Raw genomic sequence first — 20703 nt, 5'->3', positions numbered from 1 at the left:
AGGGAAGTCAGAATACCCACATAATGCTCTTCCTGGAAATTTCTTCTCCTTTCCCACTTGCACAGCACCCTTCCATCAAGTCACATCAGTCCAACCCATCACCTGCTCTAACAGGTTTACCATGAGAGATTTGTCAACTTATTGGTTCAGTCCCCTTATTTGCATGTATTTGCATATGAAAACCTGCACTGTGGTGTTGATGCATTTAAGGCCAGTTAAAGTTTATGAATGTTATTACCACATAGCTGTGGGTTTGGAATTTGTGGGGGTTTTTGTTGGGTTTTGGGGTTTTTTTTTGGTTGATAGATCTTTTTAATTTTTTTAACTGTAAGTAACCAAAAGTATATTTCCATCAGTTTTTCCCTAGGATAATGACAGAGCTTTCTGAACTACAAGAATTCTATGATCCCGATACAGTAGAACTCATGACATGGATAAAGTAAGTATGAAGTCCTACATTTCTATTTTACTTCTTTATGACAGGGTGTTTTTATCTCAGCATTTTGTGAAGCTACCTCTGTGAATCTTGAGTTTTCTCTTGCCAGGTCATTATATGATGTAGGGAGAGATGGGAGGAGAAATGTGTATTTAAAGTTTTACTTTATTCCCATGGAAAGAACCAAGAATTTATCATTGATTACAGGAGGTAAAGATTCTGAAACATGCAAGCAAATCACATTTAATATAATTATTAGACCTGATTTCCAAATGAAGGTGGACATCTTAGTACTTGGTTCTCTGCCTGCTAACTTCTCAGTAGATCAGAGGATTCATGTTGATCATAATTCCTCAGGGGACAGAAACACTCATTTTTGTGTGTGTGAGCCAGTAAACGAAATGCCAGAATGTGAGGATTTAGAGACTTCAGTCAAGAAACATGCAGTGTAACGTGTGATTCAAACTCCCCATTTGACCAGGAGGCTGGAAATGTTCTTATCTGGCTGGCTGGGCAGGGCATAGCAAATACTGGCCTATGTTACATAGTTCATACTGAGCCATATACATAGTTAAAACTGAATCAAGCTATTTTCACAGGTGTGTTTTTCTTCTCACCAAACGTTTCAGAACTGGATTCTGGCCTCATTCATTCTAACTTTGAACTATGTCATTAGGAACTGCACTTCTCTGAAAGTTATATCCTATGTGCTCAGACAACTTGCTTACCTTTAACTATATATATTTTTTTTTTTTTTTTAAATATTGTTTTCTGTATTTATGTAGTCTTTAATGTCAACGTGTTCATCTTCAGAAAAGACAAGGCTGGTAATTATGGTGTTCCAGACGTTTTCTACTTTCTGTTAATACTAGCGTATGTTGTTTTGTCACTGCTGTAGCTCTTCAAGGCAGCAAGTGGAATAATGCCAAGTACCTAATGGCTTTCACATTAGTCTACATGTATTACACTTCAAGTACATAATTAATCATGGTGAATTGCATTGAGACTCACTCAGCTAAGAGCAATTCAACTACTCTTATTTGTAGCAGCTGTTCATATTTTTAATGAAAATAAGGATGTTTTTCTTAAGGACTTACCTAGATACCCATATTGGAATTTTAATTGAATGTCATTATTATAGTATATTTAAAAAAAAAATTCTCTGTGATAAAATAAATTTATTTTGAGTTTTCTCCACAGGAAAAGTTGCCTGAAGTCTCTAATAAAGTGTGACAATGACTGTTTTCTTTCACTAATGCGGGAATACAAATGCTCAAATGACGAAACCAAATGCAGAAACATAATTACTGTAGATGTTATTCTGTATCATGACAGTATTTACTCTTAGATGATGAAAAAGATGGTTCTAGAGATCAAATTAATATAATCACAAATCTTTCCCTTACAAGATAATATTGTGTTCTTTCTCCTTCTACCTGCCCTCCCTCCCGAGCTTGTTTTGTCACAAGTCAGCAACCATTCAGAAAAGCAATAGCTGGATTCATTCCAGGACCACTCTGAATGGTGCTCCATGGATTGCAGGGTGGGGAGGAGAATGACCACCATCCCCTGCCTCCGCAGGAGACCTTCCTTGCAACCTCCATACTGCTGCAGGTCTGAGCTTTTCCTGGCAAGGAAACTACTGCCACTGCAGCGTTAACACCAATTGTAGTTGGACTCCTAATTATATCTTCATGCACTCCAGTTCATGTCATAGCACCTTAAAAGATTTTCACCATGTTTAAAATTAAAAACATTGGGTTTTTTTGCAGACGACAGGCTCCTGTGGCTGCTGTCTTTGCAGGCAGCCCACAGTTAATGGGTGTGATTAAGCTTTGTACCGGATGGATGGTGTCGAGCTTGCCTTTATATAATGATGATGATCTTCTAAAAAGAAATGAAAATGTGAGTATCCAGCTCCATAAATATGTGTGTATCATCACTGATTTCCATCATGTTCCATTACATGTTCCATCATGTAATACTGAAGTGCCTGATTGAAATGTGTGGGAGTACTATAAATGTTAATGCTACAGGGAAGATGACCTTGTAACATTCCTCATGACACACGCATTTGCATAGCTCTTCTGTGCCCCCCAGGCCATCAGACAATGCAAATTATTTGCCACTACATGGGAGTGGCATTCCAAGTACTGTGAACCCCAAGTATTTAATTTTTCACTGATTTTTGCATTGCCTGAACATGTTCTCTTAATTTATAGATTTATCAGATCTATTCAAAGAGGTCAGCAGAGGATATTTATAAGATACTCACATCTTACAAAGCCAATTTTCTGATTATTGAAGATTCAATTTGCAATGAAGTGGGACCTGTAAGAGGATGTAGAGTTAAAGATCTATTGGATATTGCTAATGGTCATGTAAGTAACAGTAAGAAAAAATGAATGTTTGAATGCATAAATAATTAATCTGAAAATATTCTTATAATGCTGATCTTATTTTCCTAATTGCAGTTGACATGTAGACAAAGACTCATAAATTTCAGGAATGATCAATTAGGTTTTGGGTTGTCTGTTTCTTGTACACCTGTAATCCTACCCCATACTAATCTTTAACTGCCCTAGTCCCTCCTAATACGTTAGTATCTAGCTGTCTGCTTTTCTACCAATCATTAAATACCATTTATATATAAATGTTTAAGACTGTAACACCTGGTTATTACAAAAGCAGAAAACCTCTGCTTCAGAGGCAATTCTTTACTAGCTTTAAAGATGAAATTTTGAAATGGATAAACTCCATTCTTCTAAAACTCCACCTGGGACAAGGACTATTCAGTTCAGTGCAGCCTGTTTGGTACCAAGCAGGCTACAAGTCTGTTCAGTTCACCCTTACATAGTTTAAGCCACAGCTGGTAGAAAGGTTGGCTGAACAAGCTGTAGACTTATGAAGATATCCAGGAATGCTACTTCAGTCATTGCCATGCTGTGTCTGTTCCAAATGCTGATAGTGCTGCTCTTGCTGCTGAATTAGGGAGTGAGGTGGGGTTTATAACATGATCTCATTACCACTTGTTCATCTGCTTCCTGGGAATCCAGCAAAAGTTTTGATTTTATAAAGGAAGGAGTGGCCCTAAACTCATTCAGGATTTGGTTGCTTATTCTTAGGTCAACAGGGGAGAGGGAGTCACCAATTACTTCTGAGAATCACAGGTTATCTTAATTTAGTTGGTTTCCTGACTAAGAACTTAAATATCTGTTTAACATTACAGTCTGTGTATTAACGATACAAAGCTAATCCTTGGTTTGAATGTTTTTTGGTTTTTTAATGGAAAGGATACATATGTTTCTTGTATATAGTCTTATGTTCCCTTCTTGGGGAAAAATCCAAGCTATTCATCTGGGTTAGGTATTTTACAAGCTCTAGTTTCAATTTTACATGTCTCAAAATAACTCGTAATGCAAGCATTTCATTTCTGTAGCTACTTTCATTGATGGGAAGTAATTACAGGCCTGATATGTTTTTAGTGGATTACTCTTTAATTTCCCCTACAAACTTGTACGTTTCCTGGCCAGTTTATCCATGGAGGATATTGCCTTTGTTTTTTCTGTTCACTTTTTTATCATTGCTGAAGTATGTCCTTTTTCTTTCTTTGCCTTGCTGCTAAAATCACAGATGCTATGTTTATTCCACATTGTAACGAATATACCATACCATAACAGTGTGTATGAATAACCTTCATCATTGATAATTGGCACGTGTTATCTCTGTTTCTTCCCAGATCTGTTTTTGCATGAGTAAGTTCCTATTCCCTCTTCACACTTAGGATGTCAGCCAGAACAATTAACCACAATTTCAGAATTCCATTCCCTCATATTCCTGCATCTCTCATCTCCATGCTTCCTGCATGCTTCTCTCGCACATAATCCTGATCTCATCTTAACTTCAGCTGGACAGTTTTACTGCCAGGTTTTTAAGATTTTGTTTGATTCATGTATCAGAATTAATTTCTTCCTCCTTTAATTCCGAACACCCAGTTATCCAGCAGTTCATCCTAAGGAACACTTCCCAGTACTTTTCAGAGCAGCTGTTGCTTGCGATGATCGTTTCAATCAAAGGGGGTGGACAAAAACATAGTATCCAGTTCAAGGAGCCTGTCTTTGATAAATGCCACCCACAACACTGTCAGTACACAAAACCAGACACTTACTGTTTTCTGTAATTAGGATTGGCAAAGTGACAAGGGTTGTCCTATTTATAGTAGAGAGATTAAAAACGGGAAAAGAAGGTTCATGGCAAGAGTTTCAGTTAAAATCTGTTCTGCTGAATGTCTGTAGTCTAAATCTGTAGCAAACCAACTGATATATAGATTTAAATGTAGACAACTGAGTGTTCAATATTTTTCTAAAATCAGTGGTTGGCTAGTAATGAACATCATTTATGCTTCATGTCTGGGACTGAGTCTGTCCTGGGTTGGATGCTAAAAATGCCAGTTGGAGGAAAAAGTACTGGAATGGCCAACAGGAATAAAGTATTTTTTCAGAAAGTTTACATAGCTTATTCGTGAAACTTCATATAGTGTGTTGTCTCAGGAAGCTTTGAAACAAAACTCTGGGTTTGCTTGCTAACAAAAATTGTCTTAAGTCGTATTGAAAAATTATCAAGACTTTCCGAACCAGTGAAAGCTAGTGCATATGTAGTTGGAGACTGCAGCATTTACTCATTCCCAGAATAAGTGAGACAGTGGACAAGCTGTTATGCTGTTGACAGGTCTGTGGATGTGTTTTACAGATTGCTGTGTTTAAGAAGTACATGTTACTTTCTAGCTTGGACTATGTCCCATAGTCCTAGTCCTTGTTTCTGACACTGGCTGAGAGCATATGATTGTTGATAAGTCAGGACAGAGATGTTTTCCAGCAGTACGTTGCTGAAGGACTGTAGCTCAGGAAAAATATCTTTGTGTTAGGTAGCCACCAATAGGTTTTCTCCATGAATTTGCCCTACTACCTTTTTTAAACCCATGTCAGCTTGTGCCATCAGAAGGAGCAGAGAAGGGATTTCTTCAAGTATATCAGATAGCAGGTGCTAAAAGGCACATGCAAATTGCTTCTGAGTCAATTGTTTGGAATTTATAGGGCAATACGTGTGTGTGTCTTCAGTCTGACTAGGTATGTCAAATTTACTTGGCCTGGAAAAGGTTGCTGGGAATTTTCTTCCCTATGTGTAGGTCAGGTTTGAAGTACTGCGCAAATGGGGTATGTGGATAATTTCCACTGACATTGTTCTTTATTACACGAATAAAGTACACTCGTTTTAGTGTCTGCTATCCTGACAAAGATATTTGTTCACAAAGGCTGTTTTAGACGGTTAAGTTATATGGGAGTATGTTTTCCATTTATTGGAATTATACAGTATGGAAATTAAGTCTATTGTAAATGAAATTTACAGAATACAGAAGTAAATTAAGTGTACAGAATTATGTTCTATAACCCCTTATCTTTGTATTTTAATTAGATCTTCTTCTTTTCTGGCAGGTGGTTTGTGAGGAAGGTGACAGCTATGCCTCCTCAAAATATGGACGATTTTGTCATGAAATTAAAATGAACTATTCTCCTTATGTGAACTATTTTACTCGAGTATACTGGAATAGGTCCTACTTTGTATATAGAATCAACACTGTGATATCCTTCCAGTCGTGAAAAAGCATACAAGCTTCTTTCCGAGGATTGATTGTGAATGAATTTCAGTTGGAGAAGTTCATTTTGATCAAGAAAGTTATTTTGGAAATACATGTGCGCACATGGAGTGTACTGACAACTTTATTTTACCAACCTCGAATTCTTTGAACTACAGATCAACAGACACAGATGCCATCCTTGAAGCAAAGAGAAAAAAATTGTTATTTTTATGCTCTCTACAAAGTGGGACAGTCTTCCATGTTTTTGCATTCTTCTTCCCATTACAAATCCTATTATCTGCATGTAGATGAGATTTCTAACTTTAGTGTTAGAGAACTGATGTGGGTAGACCAGTAAATGCAGAAAAATATTTAAAGATCTCATTTAAGTCATATAGCTTTTCTTTTCTGTCAAGAAAGTGGTTGGCACCCTGAGTCTTTTCAAGTAAAACTGTTTGGTTTTTGTTGGTTTTTGTTGTTGTTTTAATTGTTCCTGTCTTCCACTGTAAACTTTTTTGTATTTATCAAACACACATTCATACATCTTATGTGTAGGTAGAGTGTTTTTATAGATCAAATAAGGAAGATTTTATTTAAACAACACTTTCATAGATTAAAGCACTGATCTCTGATGTTGGAGATGTTGGTGGAAGTGCTTGGACTTAGACCTAGGAATTTATAAGGTCAGATCTTCAGTTTGGAAATAACTTGTCTTCAGGACTTTTCCATGCCTGAATGTGTATGTGTGTATGCATATGTGTCTGAGCAGCCAGCAAAATGGGCCAGTATACAACTGTATGCCAGACTTGTTTTTAGAGAGGTGTAGCAGGACAATGAGGTTTGCTACTGAGACTTCTGCACTTCAGGTCCACCCCATGTGTGTGCTGGTATGCACACGTGTGTGTATGGGCAGGGATGGGTGATATTCATTCACTTCAACTTATGTGGTAGTTATATTAAGATAGTACCACAACTGTAATTTAAAACACTATAGTCGCCACCATTAATAAATAATGGTACAGTTTTGCATAGCTATTTTTATATCAAATGAGCAAGTACACGGAAGTCTTTGAAAATTTGGGAAAGTACTCTGCAATCTTTCCTTCCTTTAAAATTTATCTTCCTTATATGACCCCCTTTTTTCTTAACTGTTTTTCTTATCTGTTCATTGTGTATGTTGCTGGCTGATACACGTTCAAGAGAATGACTGATGCTTTAATTCTAGCTCTGGGCCTAATCGTGATGTTGTGTATGGAAAATCCAATAACAGGTAACAGTAACTTTGCTTACATCAGTGTAGCTGGATGAAAAGCCAGGACATAAGTTTTGGAAGAGGTTATTCACCTGTTAGGAGTTACCTGCAGTTACAGATTCTAACACCTGGTCCAGAGACCAGTCTGTTGGGCATGTGGGAATGATTCTTTGGAGCCTGGATGTCTTTAATGAAGGATCCAGCCTAACAGATGAACCTTAACTGAAAAATCTGCAAACCATTCTGCAAGTGAAAGCTGCAAAATTATCCTTACTGCACTGACTGATAAAATGCAAATTCAGAATTTCTAACTCTGAAGGAACTGCAGCATGTTGGTGTACGGGTGAGATTCCTATCTGCTAGATACAGATACATTTGCTTACTTTACACTAACAGGTAGTGCTGAGATTTTTTTTTTAATACCTGTTATCACTATTGGAGTGATTTAAAAGAAAAAAAGCTTTATTATTGTAAAAGTCAACATATCTGTAATCTGTTTTTCACTTTCAGTTATATTATTAGGCATATGAGTCTTGACAAGATGTTAAATTATCCATTCTATTTGAAACCAATGTTCAGATAAATCCATCAGATATACTGGATGTGATCATTGAGAGAAACATTTATGGGTGTAACTGAGTTACAGGTAAGAAGTAAATATCCTTTCTGGGGATATAGTCATTGTGTTGAGGTCAGTATGTATGTGTGTCCAGCCAAATGCCGTCTGCGTTTATTTGCTTATGCACAAGTGTATGTCTTTTACTGCACTGGACTGTTTCAGATTTTCAGTTACCATGTAACAAGAGCAGCTAGTGTATTAACCTGAGCTATGGAAGGCTGGCAGGAACCTTCTCTGTGTGTGCTAGTATAGATGCAGATGTGATATTTGGAATTAACTTCAGAGTTCCTGATGCAGTTTAAGTTTGTTTGAATCACTGTCAAGAAATTACGTGTCAGTGTGTGGGTTAATTACTCGTCTGAAGTTAATAATTCATGAATACCATTTCATAACAGCAATAAGGCATTCCAGGTAGCAAACTTCAGAGTCCCAACTGCACTTGGGTGGATGAAGTCGTGTAGCTTACGGCTTCAGGCCTTAGACTGCCATGCCAAGGTGCAACATTTACTGTCTTTGGCTGCCTCTTGTTTTATCACCATGCTGGATGTATGTGTTACCACATAGAACATAGTTTGAATACTTACATGTAGAGTACACATTAAGAAAAACACAAACAAGGCAATCCATACATCTAAGAAAACTGTCTTGTAGGACGTTGGCCTTTATACATGTTTAAACAAACATGTTGAACTTTATTTGAACTGTGACATAGTAGTTATTATTAGTTTTGTCATGGTTTTTAAGATGTATTCTTGATACTTCAATTGATTCTGCTTTAGGAGAATCATTTAAAATTTTTACCTTGCTTTTTATAATAGAGAAAATTGTATTGCAGCACCATTGGCACAGCAGCCTTAACTAACAGGAGGGGCCTTTTATGTTGGAGAGACATTTCTCTTGTTCCAGTAAAAAGGTGTCACGTTTAACATGAGTGACTAAAATAATCATATCTTAGAAAGTGATAAACTTGAATTTCTTATCCAGCTATGAATTAGCAAAAATATTATTCTGTATTCTGATCTCTACCTTCTGTGAAAAAGAAACAGCAAGTTTTGTGATATCCCTCAGAAGGACAATAAGCAGGGCATAATTTCATTGGATGTGTACGCACAACCCTAGCCTGGTTTTCAACCAGGTCACAGGTTTAACTCCTTGAGAGGTCTGCGGGAATGTTGTGCAAATGTTGATCTGTTTTGCTGTAGATGTTGCAATTCAGTTGAAACATGTGCCTTGCAAGCTTTTATTAAACAAAGACAGACCACAACTGGTGTTTCTTTTCGTGAAGATTTTTTTTCTTAAATTCCTGTCCCTCTGATTTCTAGAGCTTCCATTAGGACTTAAATATCCCAGCCTTCAAGAATGCTTGCACAGTAAGTAGTGCAGCTAGGATGTCTGCCAGCCATCCGATTAACAGCTGTTCACTGGGAAGAATGAGAATTTGCATAGCAATTTGTGTTGCTATTTTGCTGGCTTATTTCCTCCTTCACACTTCCAGTTTCTGATATGCTTGATCTTAGTAAATGCAAAAAAAATACCTTCAAAGAATAAATTGAGTATAGTATTTTCAGGCACTCACCTGTTACTGTTAGACTTGTGGATTAAAGTTTAATCAAGCCACAGCTAAACTGACACGTACAGTTTTGTCTTAAGCTTTAAAAGAAAAAAAATGCCCTTTCATGTCCTGAACTACCAGATACTCAAAGTCAGTGGATAGATTCATCAGAAGATATTTGAGGCTAATTAAGTACAGGCATTTCAGAACATAAGCTTCTATTCATATTATTTAAAAAATACTGGGTTTATTTCTTCCAAAGTAAATGGAAATACAATTTAATACAATACAACCATAAATGCAACTTCTTTTGAGGGGGTAAGGAGGAGATACACCAATATGGAAGAAAGAGGACCAAAAGGTTTAAGAGGCATTGAAAATTCTTCAAACTATTTGCTCTGGTGGCATTACTGTTTACTGAAATGTAGAAGATTAGGGATGAAATCTTGTTCTTACTACCTTATTTTTACTAAGTCGTCTACAAATGTCCAAACCTTGTGACCCTCCACCTGCTTTCCCATGTGATTCACATGAACAGGAGCTGCACGATCAGGTCATAGGGTCATGGAGATTTAAGTTGTCATTGAAACTTGTCTTAATGACCAATGTTAACTTTGTGTAACCTGTCCTTTAACCAACTACCTATGAATAACAGGGGACAGTGCAGGCTGTTCATGTGAATGCGTGGGCATGCGTGTTGTATTTGCATTTAGAGATGTCTGGTTTACTGTTTTGTTTTGGAGATGTAATGAGTAACTTATTTTATCTCTAATGGTGGTTGAATCTATAAATCTCCTAAATGTTGATGGGCAGGTGGACTCTAGATTGTTATGGTATCAGAAATGAAAGAAGACCTGAGTTTATTCCAACACAGGCAATATTTCATGTGAAACAATACCTCAGCATAAATCTGTATAATGCCTTCAGTACTCTTTTTAAAAACTTAAATTTATCAGGGAAAAAGAAGTGAGAATTCTAGAACTTGCACTATGTGCTATTTTAGTAAGAATTTCTACTTCCTTAGTATAGCTGAAAAAATACCACCATTATGTTGCTGCACTCTCACTATGCCAAATGCAGAGCTGGCGATGCCTAAAGGTCTTCTCAATTGTTTGGTACCTTGACTAGATGTTTAAATGTGTAATTAATCTGGCAATGATTCAATTTCAACACAGTTAAATGTATGTCATTCTGCCTTTCAAGTGATGCTTAAAATTACCTGTTTTTTGATGGAGAAGAGAGGAGTGTTTAATGCCTTTCAAATTTTCAAACTGTTACTTCAGGAATGCAAAAGAATTATTGTTGGTTCTTTACTTGTTATCAGTGGCATTTAGCAGTAGTGTATATGGCATATGGACATATCTACATGCAGGTATTTAATAACATATCTAAGGAATCCAATTCCTTTTATCCTGTTTGTTGTCTTGGTCAGTTTTTTAATTGAAATAATGTGTACATAGTAAATATTTTTCTCTTGTGACAAACTTTCTCTGTGGGGAAAAAAAAAAGTAATAAAAGCCAAGTCCAGAAAGTATGGATTATTTGGGACACTACCCCCTTTATGCTTTCTTTTGAGAAATCCGCTACCTTTTCCCAAAAACCATGTAGTTCATAATGAATTAACCTCTTTCCTCTGTTGTGGTAATAAAATGATTTTTGTATTCCGTTGTATTATTTGCGTATGCAGCTTTCAGCCAAGTGAAAACTGCACAGCATAGCTGTAGCTCAAATATCTGTCTCGGCGGGGCAGCGTAAATACTCTTACAGGTCTGGAGGATTCGCAGCTGCTCAGACTGGATCCATGTCATTTTGGCTGCAACCACCTGTTGAGACACACTGGTGTGAGGATGAGCAGCAAAATGTGAGGTGCTTTATATGGAATTACTGAACTCTGACTTTCTTCTTAAAGATCCTTCTACAGCAAGCATGTCACCTGGAAATAAATTGCTGTGCAACATCAAATGCTTACCAATTTTTTAAAACTTTTTTTAGTCAACTAATGTATTATCTGTCTTGAATTTTTACAGATCATGATGATTGGAGCCTTCCAGCATTTTATAAGATAGTAGGAGTAAAATCATTGAATGCAGACTACTTTGTAATAATTTACCATATAATTATATGAAAAGCTCAAGATTATTTTAGTTAAATTCTGAAGGTGATAGAAATAGCTGATAAAGTGCTTCCACAAAACTCAATTGTATAGGACCTAAAAATATGTATTTACATATTTAATTCTTAATGGCTTTGAACAATATATCAGACTGCTTTCTTTAAGACCAATCAGGAAACAAGCTTAATTTTAAAAGGATGAGTTGGAGTATTCAGGTTTATCCATGAATTCTTCGAGCATCCAGGCCTAGGAATTGCTCAGCTGAAATGGGAATGGAGCTTCTTAGCATCATGAAATATGTGTTGGCATTTGTGTATTGTGCCATGTCTTTATCCAAAACTGAGACCATGGTTACCAGCTGTGACACCCACAATATTCTAAAATATATATAAAATAATGTATATATGTAGATAAGTAGGTGTATATAAAATGTCTGAACGTGGGGTTTGTGTAAATACATGTATCTAAGAAATATATATTCTGATTACAATCAATGTTTGAAAGATGTTAGGTAAAATGACTGTTGGTGTGGATTTTTTTCCCCCCTAAATGGTAGCTCTGTAATTTGTTTCTAGGGCCTAGTTTCCCAGATTTTCCAGTTTTTGCTGTGACCCAGACTAGCATACTTCAATTCCTGTGTGCTTTCAGATTGCTTAGGTAACAAATGTGATAGACATTTTTAATGAGATGCATTTCATTATGAATTAAATAGCATATAGGGAATAGACAAACATAAAGCAGTATAGACTAATACTGAACTATTCAGTAGGTTATAACATACCAGCAGTATATATGTTTACCTTCAGAATTTTGAGTAGCTTTACAATGCCCTGGAACTTCAAAGTTAGGGCTGTAATGTCTGCTGTTAAGCCTTGACTCCTGCTGGTGCTATACTGACTGGTTATAGACCAAAACCCTGTTAAGACTGACTTTTTTTTTTACACTGTTGCAATAAATACCAGCGTATTTTGCAAGGTGAGAGTGAATATAAAATGCTGGCCTAAGCCATTCTCCCCTCTGAAGAAAGCTGACAAAGCAGTGGCAAGAACGCAGCCGCCTGGTCTTGGCTGCGTCAGGCTCTGCTGTCGGCCGGACCCCAGCTCTGGACAATAATATAAAATCACTGCTGCCGAAGTGATGGACCTGCTTATGCAGTTTTAGAAGGGTACATTAAAATCAAGAAATCAAATCTTGTTTTCATTTCATCATGAAAACTTTTTTTCCTGAAACACACACAGTGTAATTTGCATCTATCTCCACATTGTTAACACCTGGATAAATGCTGCCCTTTTTCCCCTTTTTTTTTTTTTCTTCTTTTCTTTTTCCCTCTTCCCAGTCTGGCCCATTTTATGAAGTTCTAGGGTGCAGGCTGATCTGCTGCCCGCATTCGAGGGCCCTGGCCTGGCTGCGAGGGAAGGCTGCAGGAAGGCTGTTGGACTTGCTGGTTGTTTGGCCTCAGAATAGCAATTTTTAGATTTAGTGGTTGCAATTCACAGTTCACCAGGTAAGATGTGCTAGAGAAGAATCCTAAAAACAAATGTCACTGTGATCCCTTGGCAACAGAAGCTGACAGTGACCTGAAGATACCTAAGGAGCTTATTTGACTTACTTATATTTGTTTCTTCACCTCTTGGATTAACACTGTGTTCATCTCTGTGGTTTGTGCTTGTTTCACAGGAAAAGTCAAGTTCCTTTGGAAAATACAGCTACACAGAAAGAGCCAGGCTATTTTCTTGGCAGCGTCCTGAGAAGGAAATGAGGTTACTCCAGAATGGTCCATCGTCTAGCATTTCAATATGTACTGTACATACATATACAAATATAGAACAGCTTTTGAGAATTGCTTACCAACTGTTCAGCTGCCTGTTGATCCCTGATGAGCATGTAGGTCAACTGGATTGTTTTTTCCTGGTTTTTGGAGTGGTTACTTGCACAGACTATCAGCCACTGACTATAAAGGGACCCAAACACAAGCCTGTGCTTTGACTTCTCCAGTCCCCATCAGCTGAACTGGAGCTCCTTCCCCACCCCCCAGTGCCAGCAGAAAAATGGTTTTCTTTGAAAAGACTGATTGAGGTGTTTAGTCTTTTCATCAATACTTTCCTGTTTCCAACAAAATAATGCAGTTTGTTCCTTTGGTTATAGCTTAAAAGAACATCTGAGCAGCCCGTTATAATTAACTTTCACCATTTTAAAACATGTATTTCACAACTATGTAACTGCCTGACACCAGTAAGAGCAATATTTCAGCCGTGCCTGATTGGGATGCAATCACATAGTTTCAGAGATCGTAATCACAGTCAAGCACACCTCAGGTGTGTTTGAGTCTCTTTGAATTGTAGGGTGTGAAGTGTCTCTACAAATATATACATATTTGTTTTGTCATAGCACAGGTTTTGTGCAACTGGATGTTGAAAATACCACAGTTGTGCTAGTAAGTACCCATGGTGACAAGGTTGTCGCCGGTTCTGCTCTGTAAAGTGCACCCTAAATTCCACCAATGGGACTGATGTGCAGCAGAAGCCTAAATTCACATCACCAAAATGATGTGTTAACGAATGTGTTAACAATACATGAGTTCACAGGTGTGAGGGAGTACTATGAATAAAATCTGGCTTGTATCTTGACAGGCTATAGACAAAACCGTATCTTTCTAAATGTGTGAATGTAAGAGAATAGAAAGGACAGTGTATCTTGTAATATAAGCTAAAATTGGGCACTTGAGAGAATTTAATTTGCTTGTTGAGAGTTTGTGTAAGGGCAGGAAGACACATCACATTTCAGAAGGGTGTATTGCACCATATTCAGTACTGATCTAAACTTGTCCTAAACTGAAGACTCATCTGGGTGGTCTGGCTGCTCATTAAGTGTTGGAAGTCAATGGGCTTTCTAGTGCCTTTTTGAGGCTGGGAATTATTCACAGTTTATGTAGGGCACAAAGAGTGAAGATAATGTACTTAAAGCTTGTGACAGCACATGAACCATGGATGGATCTTGCTGGTTACCTTCCTGTTTTTACTGGTAAACCATTCCCTAAAAAGATTTGGTTTTACTTTTTGCCTTCCCAGTCTGAGATCTCACATTGTGTCAGTTTCTATAAACTCATCCCTTCACCTTGCTAGGGTAAAAATAAAGGCTGACAGCTTGTAATAATATGCTGTGATCTCCCAGCGATCACCTCTCCTTAAAGTGGTAATTCCCCAGGTGGCAGAGGTGCAGATCTAGCAGCTGGTTGTCACCTTTCACTGTTGCCTGTAATATTTGACTAAAGCTGATTGAAATGGTTTCTGACTTTCTTGAGCAAAGCTACACTTCCAGCCCAGATGTGTCATCGCTGAAGTTATAACACAGCTGGCAACAGACAACCCTGCCTTCCTAACAGCCTCTTAGTAAAACTAGCAAACTTGCGTTCAAAGCAGCAAGAGGGAGCATTTCTAATGGAAAAATATTAGCACAGCTTGACCAACTGGATGCAGTGGCTTGGCCAAAGCCTGCTCCTAAGATGTTACCATTGCTATGCAAAGGGAGATATTGTTGTTCTTGTTTATTAGCAGGGATGGAAGATGCTGCTGGGACTTGCTCTTGGAGTGAGGAAAACATGAGTAATGTTTGGTTTGACCATGTGGGGAGCGATTGGCGTTGGAATGGTCAGGCTTGGATTCACACTTCCATTGATCATGGTATAACCAGTGCAATGATTCTCATGCTTGGATCGTTTGATGCATGTTGAGCAGGACCGATGCATTCAGAAAGACCATTTCAGTATTGCTCTCAAGAACAGCACACGTTCTTTTCCCAAAACTATTTCACTCAAAGACTGAAATTTCAAATGTGATAATTGGTGCTATTGTTCACATTAATGCTGAGACATAGTTTGCTCTTCCCCCTTCTGCCAAAACTGCATATTCCCTGAAAAGGCAGCAGCCTCTATATGCACTCTGAGGGGCCACACTTAGAAGACAAGCCCAGCTCACATCAGAAAAAAACCTTCCTTGGTCACAACTGTTCTTCAACAATTCAAGTGTCCCAAGGCCCTCTCTCCTTTACGTAATACTGTTTTTTCCTTTGTTTCTTTTGCTGGTTGCTCTTTTAGCTTGGTTGGGGTTTTCTCATACACCCTCAGGAAAGCAGGAGGTTGCCCCTTTCCCCCGAAGTCCCCTCGGGAAGCTCTGCTGCTCCTCCTGCCTCCGCTCCGCTGGCGCAGGAGCGGGCGGGAGCATCTGGAGGCGTTACACGCAAGCGGCAGAGGAGCCCGTGGAGGAGAAAGCGCTGTAATTCACAGAATCACAGAATGTTAGGGATTGGAAGGGACCTCGAAAGAATTGGGGCAGATGAGGGATTTGCCCGGCGTTGCTGCGCGCTTTGCGGGGCGCTGGCGTTACCCACGCACGCGGGGACAGGCTCGTCCCGTCCCGCCCACGCTTCTGACTGGCCGCGGGGTCCGGGCGGGGCCGGGTCTCCACATGGCGTGGGCGTCCACGGCGGGAGCGCGGCGCAGTGTGGTGCCGCTCCGTGGGGTTCCCCGCTTCGCTCGGCAGGATGGGCCGGAGCAGCTGCGGGCGGCTCCCGGTCCTGCTGCTGCTGCTCTGCGGGGCGGCGGGGCTGGGGCGCGGCGGCGCTCCCCGCCTGCTCCGCTTCTCCGGGCAGGTGCCCGAGAACAGTCCGGCGGGGACGCGGGTGCGGGGCTTGCGGGTGCCGCTGCGGAGGCTGCTGGGCCCCGGGGAGCCGCCTGGGGAGTGGGCGCTGGAGGGTGACGGCGCCTACCGCTTCTCCCTCCAGCGGGGGCCGGGTGGCGGGCGGGGGCTGCTGCTGCTCCGCACGGCCGAGCGCCTGGACCGAGAGGCGCAGCCCGAGTACGGGCTTCAGCTGCGGCGGCGGGCGGGACGGTCTCCCCGGGAAGCGCTGCTGCGGATCCGAGTCCTGGACCGCAACGACCACCGGCCGCGCCTGCCGCCGGCGCGGCCGCTGGAGGTGGACGAGCTGGCCCCGCTGGGCACGGAAGTGGCCCGGCTCCGCGCCTCGGACGGCGACGAGGGCGCCAACGCGCGTCTCACCTACCGCCCCTGGCCGCCGGGCGCCGGCAGCCGCCGGCTCTTCGTGGTGCCCCGCAGCGGGCAGGTGCTGACCGTGGGCTCGCTGCTGGGGCTGCGCCGGCTCCGCCTCTGCGTCGCGGCCCACGACCACGGCCGCCCGCGCCCGCTGCGCAGCCCCGCGCGGTGCCTGCGCCTGGCCGTGCGCGGCGGGACGGCGGCAGCCGGCGAGGGGAGGCGGCGGCGGGCGCGATCTCTGCCGCCGCCCGAGCGGCCGCCGGGGCCCGGCTCGCAGCGCTACACGGCCCGTCTGCCCCCCGGGGCGCGGGTGGGCGACACTGTCTTCACCGTCCCGCGGAGCCGCGACCGGGCGGCGGGCGGCTGGTTCGAACTGGCGTCTCCCGGCGCCACCCCCGTGGGGGTCGACAGGACGTCGGGGCGGCTCTACCTCCGGCGGGAGCTGCGGGCGGGCGGCCGGGCGGAGGTGCTGGTCAAGGTGCACCGCGGCGGAGGACGAGGTAGGGGGCCGGAACGGGCTGCAGGGACGCGGTCGCACCGACCCACGGCGCTGCCTCGGGTGGGTCAGGATGGCCGCCAAATGGCCGGGTGGGGCTGGAGAGTCGCCCCGAGGCAGGGGGGATGCTGAGCGGGCACGGCCGTGCCGGGCACTTATCGCTCGAGGGGATGCGGCTGCGCTGATGCCGCCCGCCCTGGGGCGTGGGGAGCCGAGGACGGCTGTGGGGCTGCCTCCCGAACCGGGTTTTGTGGCGTGGGGATGTGCTGGGTCTTCTCCGGTAGCGAGAAAAGCTTTCACCTCCTGCCTTTGAAGGAGCAGATGAAAAATGTGGGTAAAAAAGGATTTTTTGTTTGATGCTGTGTTGTAAGGAGTTCCTGTCAAGGAAGGTTCACTTCTGTAGGATCGGAGGGGTCTGCTTATGGGTTAACAAGCAGTTAAAGCGGGGAGCACATCACAACAGACAGCTCGTCTTATAACGCGGGGAGTTAGCAGAGAGCCTCTTTGCTCCCTGTGGTCCTCCATGACCTGGGAAGGCAGAGGTGACATGCCCCACGGAGATGCTGCTGGACGGCAGCTGCAGCGCAGACAGAGCAGTGCAGGGGAAGGGAAAGACGCTTTTGCCCAATAGAGGCCAATGGGCCTGGGACAAGAAAAAAATAAAGATTATCCCAATCTCAAATCCTAGAAGTTGGCGCAGAGAACTAGATGGTGATATCATTATATCACTGTGTAAATCCTCTATACATCAACAGCTTGTATATTGTATGTAGTTCTCCTAATAACACAATGAAGAGAATGGCTAGACTTGTTAAACTTAAACCACGTTAAGCTTGAGGTGCATTACGGCTATGAGAGCTGTCCTTTCCGTGTGTTACTTTCACCTTACAGCAAGTTTTATAGTGTGTTTGCAACTGCAGCTCAGGTATCTGATAACATTACTGGTCATCATTTGTGTTTTGTTTTTGTGTGTGTGGTTTTGTTTGTGGAATTTTTGTATTGTTTATTTGTTTGTTTTTCCTTGGATGTGTACAACTTCACTATAGAGGGAATATTTACAGTTTTCTTTAGATGGATTTCACAGCCTAATCTTCAGGAAATGTGAAACATACAGCTGGGAGGAAAACAAATATGTTGGAGTGTGCTGAGTGCTCTTACCATGTTGCACTGTGTGCAGACTGAGAATCCCAGAGCTGCCTGTCTCAGAGACTTATTCTTGCAGGAATGGGCTGTGTCGTGAAAGTGAGGAACATTTAGCATAATAAAAATGCTCCACACTATTTCTAGGTACTAACTTCAAACAAATCATCTGACACTGCAAGTGTAACTTCTCATTCCAGCTGAAGATGGAGTTGGGAGGGTGACATGTTGTTTGACTGTCTTGCTTATTTATAATGAAAGCAAATAACCTTGTGAGCAGTGTTGTACAAATGATTAATCATGTTGTCCTCTCCAATCTGGTGCAGTACAACATGTTTTTACCACTGTCTATGCACCGATAACGTATTGACAAGAGATGAGCCTCAGGGAGAAAGGAATTCGATGATCAAGTGGGACAAGGTCATTTAGACACTCCTTTAAGCTACTTTTAAAATCAAAACTGTCTCATAACTTTGTATAGTAACAAACTTCAGATCTTTTTCTGGCTGCTTATTGTACAGGAAGGTGATGAAACTATGTGAGGCTTTGAGCATCCATTTTTTTGTCTGAACAAACCTGGTGAACTGTCTAAAGACTAACAGAATTAACTTTTGTCTGCTCCTCATTTCTCCTTGTGCCTCTTACTAAAAATAATTAATAGCGGGTCACATAGCAATCAATATTATGGGACATGTGCCAAACTTTTAATCCTCTCATTAACTGAAAAACAAAACTACCAGACCCTTATTAATTGCCATCTCTTATATAAAAACTGTGAACGGACTTATGCATTTCACAGGTGCTGCTTCTACAGTGAGGTTTGTGTATTGCGATTTGGGATTTTTTCAAGAAAAGCAAAGCTTTTTTGACACTTAAAAAAAATAAAGAAGGAGGTCAGTCAGTAACTTGGAGCACTGTCCCTTGCAACTGTACTCCTAGGAAGACAGTGTTAGGCAGTTGAAATACTGAAATAAACTGAGTGCGGCGAACAATAAACTCCTGAATCCTACCTGTTGCTCAGCAGTGCTTGTAGCAGTGATGTGTATGACACTGCCGTCTGGTCTGTGGGGACATCATCACTGCGAAAATATAGTCCTTCTTCCATTGAGCTTACACTTGGTACATCACAAAGAGGTTTACACTTCTGTGAACTGTCTTATCCACCTACACAAAGCAGTTAGCATCTTCTTCAGGAATCTGGCCGGTTGCGTGTCTCTCAAAGCCTTGCTGTTGTGGGCTCTGCGTGAGCATAGTTGTGGGATTGGGATCTGGAGCTGAGACAAGAATCTTACACAAAGGTAGCAGCTACTCACCAATTCTTTCCTCCTCCAGGTTTTCTTCCAGGTCATTTAGCAACCTGGAAGCACAGACTGAGCCGTCGGAAGGCAGAGGAACAGCGCGTAGCCTGAGCGTGGAAGGGCTGGGAGGGGTGGGAAAGGACTGAAAGGTCTATAGTTCCTTTCACCCTCCAGGTCTGACTCTGTTCTTGCACACCTGCCCACACCTACAAGCACAAATGTAGGTTCTCATACTTGTTACCGACTTACAAAGGGTAGGACACGTGCAGTTACACAGCTGTCCCCTCTGCCTCCACCCACATCCATCCTTTCTGTAGCTGGGGATATCTACTGGTACACTGTGTAGAAACTTTATGTTTAGGACTTCATCATGTTTCAAAAAGTGAAGAAACACAATTTCTTACCCCCACGCTTCAACTCTAGCAGACTTTCACCTCTGTTTTTTTTTGGTGTTTTGTTTTTTTGTTTGTTTTAATCTTAAGAGCCTGCCATGAAGGTCGTATAGAGCACATGCTGCATTAGCTTGGAATAGTGACCCCCTCCTTGGTGGTTTCCATGCTCCTGCACACACCAGCACCACAAGCCCACGTGCTATCAAACTGAAAACATACATGATAAGAAGTCACTCTATAACCTACAAAGGTCATTTTTCTTTGAAAACAAGGGAGACTCAAAAGCCCAGCCAGACAAATCTCTGCCCCCTCCAGCCTGTCTGCAGTGCTCTGAAGAGTAAGCTTGAGGCTGGCAACCCTTTACATCTGGGATGCCTCAGGACATGAAACTGAAGTAAACACCAGCAGCCAGTTTACGACTGAAATGAATAAAACAGTTGCAAGGCTGTTCGGTATTTTCATGTTTTGGAGTAGAGATGGATGCCTCTGCACTTGTTTTCTTTCAGGTGGAATAGCAACTATTTACTATTGTAACTGAACTCCAAGGAGATAGATCTTAAATCTGACTGAGGAGGCTGTAGCATAATGCTCTTCCTCACGTGTAGTGTCTTATGGTAGAATGTGATAAGTATTGAACCCTTACAGCTCACTGGAAGCAAACTATGTTTTAAAAAGGCATCTGTCAAATCTTGAAATTCCTGAAAATACAGCTCAGACTGCAC

General features: G+C 41.6%; 1 protein-coding gene across 10 annotated transcripts in view; it reads left to right on the top strand.

Annotated features, from left to right (window-relative positions):
• DPY19L4 (dpy-19 like 4) overlaps positions 1–11155 on the top strand; it is a 36188-nt gene extending 25033 nt beyond the window's left edge. For all 10 annotated transcript variants that reach the window (XM_082045546.1, XM_082045547.1, XM_082045548.1 and 7 more), the window contains 4 exons: positions 357–439; positions 2209–2341; positions 2659–2817; positions 5929–11155. In XM_082045546.1, coding sequence (XP_081901672.1) covers positions 357–439; positions 2209–2341; positions 2659–2817; positions 5929–6093 — 540 coding nt within the window. In that variant the 3' untranslated portion in view covers positions 6094–11155. The remainder of the gene's footprint in view (positions 1–356; positions 440–2208; positions 2342–2658; positions 2818–5928) is intronic.
• Positions 11156–20703: the final 9548 nt, after the last annotated feature.

This window comes from Streptopelia decaocto (assembly GCF_964273445.1).
Source record: "Streptopelia decaocto genome assembly, chromosome: 2".
NCBI lineage: Eukaryota > Metazoa > Chordata > Aves > Columbiformes > Columbidae > Streptopelia > Streptopelia decaocto.
The sequence above is the reverse complement of the archived record's forward strand: the minus strand, read 5'-3'. Positions and strand labels throughout refer to the sequence as shown.